Source organism: Aptenodytes forsteri, unplaced genomic scaffold, assembly GCF_000699145.1.
Source record: "Aptenodytes forsteri isolate BGI_AS27 unplaced genomic scaffold, ASM69914v1 Scaffold230, whole genome shotgun sequence".
In the NCBI taxonomy this organism is placed as follows: Eukaryota; Metazoa; Chordata; class Aves; order Sphenisciformes; family Spheniscidae; genus Aptenodytes; species Aptenodytes forsteri.
The window spans coordinates 363,809-368,360 of NW_008795711.1; the positions used below are offsets into that span (position 1 = coordinate 363,809).

Sequence of the window (4,552 nt, forward strand, 5' to 3'; positions counted from 1 at the left end):
GGAGGGGGGGGGGGGGGCAGGCAGGTATGTGCTCCCATGGGCGAGGGCTCTGCTCCCTGCTCAGCACCGCTGTGCTTTCCCGAGGGCTCCGGGGTGCATTGCATCGGGGTGTCCTCATGCAAAGCGCTGCATGGCAGCAGGGAAAGGCCACCACTGTGTGCATGTGTGCCACCCATGGGGACAGTCACGGCCACGCTCTCCATGCAGAACCACAGACACGAAATGGGAGCTGGGCTGACACGTCTTGCACGGTGCGAAGGGAAAGCAAGTGCCCAGAACTAGAGGAAGATACAGAGAATCCAGCAGCAATTCTCCCATTTCCGAGGGGATTCAGATAACTGGCTGAGGCCAAGTCACGGTTTGGACTGATAAACTGCCAGCCATCCCCTATAAGCCATCGAGGGTGTGGGGACATGGACTGGGAAAGGCTGTGTGGGAAGGGGGTGCAGGGGGACGATGGCATCGGGCTGGGCTGCTTGGGTGACCACGATCTCCAGCATGTCATGGACGTGGGGACCAAGGGATGGGACCACAAACACGCAGGAATTCCAGCTCAGCAAACCTGCATTTCGCAAGTCCTTTAATGGTTGCGTCACGGTTGTGCTGTACACGGAGCTGCTCCCGGGCCCCTTGGCACCAGGCTCTGCACCAAGCCCCATCCCGCCATGCAGATGGGAGGGACCTTCACTAGGTCCTGCCATCACGCTTGTCCCGTGTCTGGGATGGGGACAGAGATGTGCCAAGTGAGCACTGCCACTTCACTCCTTAGGGCTTGGGACGACCCCAGAGCAGCCCCCAGTGGGGACGGAGACCTATGGGGACAGCCACATCCCCAGCGTGTGGCACAGGGTTGCCCCACAAGAGCAACCCCAGGGCCAGACGCAATCGGAGAGGCTCCCGTCGCTGGCATGATCCTGGCCAGAACCTCCTGGCTCCTTCCCCAGCGGTGCCTCGGGGGTATCTCAGTCCTCTGCACCGTGGGTCCGGAGGGGCTGGGGGATCCGTGTGTGACAGTGGTGATGCTAATCAGGGCCCGGCAAAAACGAAGCAGACAGAGAAGAGCTCCCGACACTGGTGCTTCTCACCATTTATGGCAGAATTTGGCCACTGTCTGGGCTGCTGGTCCCCACTGCACCAGGATGGGGGTGGCACCGCAGGCTGGGTGACACCAGCCTTGCGCTGGTGGCCAGACGAGTCTGTGTGGAGGCAGACCCAGCTCTACGCCACTGGCATGTCCCGGGGCTGCAGGGATCCCTGGGGGCTTCCCGGGGTACCCAGCCAGCTCAGAGGGCCACGCAGCACGGGCGCTTCTCCGTCTGCGCCGGGGCTGTGCTGTCCGGGCTCTCGCTGGCAAGCGACACCGTGTTGCTTTGGCTGCTCTTCTGCTTCTGCACTTTGTGGAAGATCTCTGCAAAACAAGAGGTGCCGGGGGGGGTCTGTGTGTTGGCCAAGGCCCCAGCTTTGAGCCTGCAGCCCCTGTTGTTTGCCTGCTGGCCCTCTGCTTGGCACGTCGGTGGCTCTACTTCCCCTTTATGCAGCAGAGGGGACGGGGTTGAGGGGTGACAAGGGAGCAGCTCCCGCAAGTTGCATCCCTGCGGTGCCTGGGGAACACCCTGCGCTTAGGCAATTTCCTCTTGCCCAACCTGGGATTAGTGCTTCACCCCGTGCCAGGACTGGCAACTCACTGGGCCAGGCTGGCTCGGCACTATACAGCACGGCACGGCACGGCACAGCACGGCACACCTCGCTGCGCTCCTGCCCTGATGCTGCTGGCTGCCATTCCTGGAGAGGTGCTCCTGGCCGAGCATCACCCCTCTCCATCCCTGTCCCCCCACATCCCCACAGCCGGTTTAGCAGGGTGCTGGAGACATTGTGCTGGAGACATTGAGTCATGAGCCCAGGACAACAGGAAGGGGGACTGGGGATTATAGGGGGAGAAGGAGCCCCCAGGGCTTTCAGGGATGCCCAGGGGCCATGAGAACAAAGCTACTGGTGCGGAGTGCGAAACACCCAGCAAGAAAGGCCGGAAACCAAACCAGCCAGAAAGACAACACCGAAACCAGCCCCAAAGAGCTCACATGGAACAGGGCAGAGGAGAGACGCGCTGCACATCCTCTGCCCAGCCCTGTGTCCCTGATAAGGGACCCTGTGATGCCCTGGTCCCCGGGACCCTGCTGCACCACGGTGCCAGTGCGTGTACCCTTCAGGATGGTCTCGAACGCCTGCTCGACGTTGGTGGAGTCCAGCGCCGAGGTTTCTACAAACAGCAGCCCGTTGTTGTCTGCAAGGAGAGGAGTCCCCCGAGATGATGCAGACCCCGGTGAGGGCACAGCTCCATTTTGGAGCCCCTTTAGAGATGTTCAGGTGCCCACATTGGTGTGGGTCCCTGCTACCAGGGAGGTTCCCAAGCCCCCAGCCCTGTGGCAGGGTGCCAGCCCGTACCTGCAAACATTTTCGCCTCCTCCATGGGCACCTCCCGAGCCTGTGCGAGGTCAGTCTTGTTCCCCACCAGCATGACGACGATGCTGGCCTCGGCGTGGTCATACAGCTCCTTCAGCCAGCGGTCCACCACATCGTACGTCTGGTGCTTGGTGATGTCAAAGACGACCAGGGCACCCACAGCCCCCCGGTAATACCTATGGGAGAACCCCACCATCACTCCACGCTCCGGACACCCCCCACAGCATCCTCACCTGTGGGGCTCAACTACAAGGGCATCACCACCCAGGTACCAGGAGGAGCCCTGATTTCAGGCATCCCATCCTTACGCAGAGGTGATGGCGCGGTACCGCTCCAGCCCGGCTGTGTCCCAGATCTGAGCCTTCACCACTGCGTCTCCCACCAGGATGGTGCGGGTGGAGAACTCCACGCCGATGGTGGTGCGGCTGTCGTGGTTGAACTCGTTGCGGAGGTGATGGCCGGTACCGCTCCAGCCCGGCTGTGTCCCAGATCTGAGCCTTCACCACTGCGTCTCCCACCAGGATGGTGCGGGTGGAGAACTCCACGCCGATGGTGGTGCGGCTGTCGTGGTTGAACTCGTTGCGGGTGAAGCGGGACAGCAGGTTGGTTTTGCCCACCCCGGACTCCCCGATCAGGACGACTGCGGAAGGAAGGGAGAAAGCCCATTGGAGGTGTCAAGGAGGGAAGAGGGCTGCTCCAAGACACTTCAACAGTAATTCACATGACCCTTTCTGACTTGAGCCAGACCAGCCAGCAGCTCATTGCCTTGGCAGTGTGGCAGCCGGACCGCCCCAGCTGCCGGCACAGGGTGCACGGGCATCCCCCATTGCCTGATGACCCCAGACCTGGGCACAGAGGCTGGGCAGGCATGTGTGTATAACACTTGGTGTGGTCACTCCTTCAGCAAACGGGGGTCCCATCCCTGCATCATGAGCTGAAAAGCGCTGAAAGCGCCTCGAGCGCGGCTGAGCCGCCTCGGCTGAGCCCACCCATGCTCCACGTCTGCTGGCGTGGCACCAGCACTGTTCGGGGTGGGTCACGGCTACCAGGTTCTGGGCAGCAGGAGCAGGGAGAGGATGCTGGCAAGCCCCGGGTCACCCGGCTGCAGTGGGCAACCAGGACTGGCGGCACACCGGAGCCTGTCCATCTCCGCTTGCCCAAGGGGAGCACCGAGGTCCAGCAGAGTCCAGCCGGTAGTGCCCGGCAGAGATACAGGACGCTGGGGCCCCGTGCCTGCAGAGCTCAAGCCGGGGCACATGAGGCTGTGCCCCTGTTTCTCCAGCCCAGGTTTGACCCCCGCGTCCTCTGCGTGTGCCACCACCCAGGTCACCGCAGCAGGACTTTTAAATGCCTGCCACTCTCGGGGGTTAATGGGCTGGCACGGTATTTATGTCTTGCATGCTCAGCCCCAGCCATCTCAGCCCCCACCACGCGCCAGCAATTCACCCGGCGTCCCACACGCGCAGCCTTGGGGTGGGCATGGGTCTTCCCATGCCTCCATGGACCCCGTTGCCGTTCACCAGCCCTGACCTCGCTGCCGTCAGCCGGGGATGTGGCCGCGGCCAGTGCCTGCTCCCCGATCCCCTGACCCTTCACAGCTCCTGGCACACATCAGAGCTGTGGGGATAGTCAACAACATCCCAGTTCGGGACACGGCAGCCCTGGGGGTGGAAGGCACCTCAACTTCCTCCCCGCAGCCCCTGGCCTCCCGCTCCATCCCTTTTGGGGACGGGCATTTGCATCAAGCCCAGGACTCACCCTTGAAGACAAAGTTATAATCCTCCTCGGCGCTGCCCATGTCGCCCCAGCTGCCACCCGCCCCAAGCCGCCGCTGCTGCTTGGTTTCCTCCTTCCCGCTGCAAAGCCTCGAGCAGACGGTGCAGGGTGGGCTGGGCTCCAAGAGGCGCTGAAGGAGGAGATGGAGGGGGCAAAGTTTCCTTTCTGTTAGGGGAGCGAGCAGGGAGCGAGCAGGGAGCGAGCAGGGTCCAGGGGAGCGAGTAGGGCCCAGGCGACTGACGGCAAGGCCGGCTGGGTTGGCGGTGCAGCGCGGCTGGTTGACTCAAGGGGTGGGACTGGGTGTCGCAGCACAGGT

The 4,552-nt window shown here is 62.9% G+C and overlaps 1 protein-coding gene across 1 annotated transcript; it reads right to left on the reverse strand.

The window, feature by feature from the left end:
- Positions 1-1,283: 1,283 nt before the first annotated feature.
- On the reverse strand, positions 1,284-4,258 carry RAB25 (RAB25, member RAS oncogene family). Its single transcript, XM_009283400.2, has 6 exons — positions 4,219-4,258; positions 2,958-3,100; positions 2,769-2,821; positions 2,443-2,636; positions 2,201-2,281; positions 1,284-1,408 (listed from the first exon to the last, which is right to left on the reverse strand). Exons 1-6 carry the CDS (start codon positions 4,256-4,258, stop codon positions 1,284-1,286), a joined length of 636 nt encoding a protein of 211 aa, XP_009281675.1.
- Between the last annotated feature and the right edge of the window lie 294 nt (positions 4,259-4,552).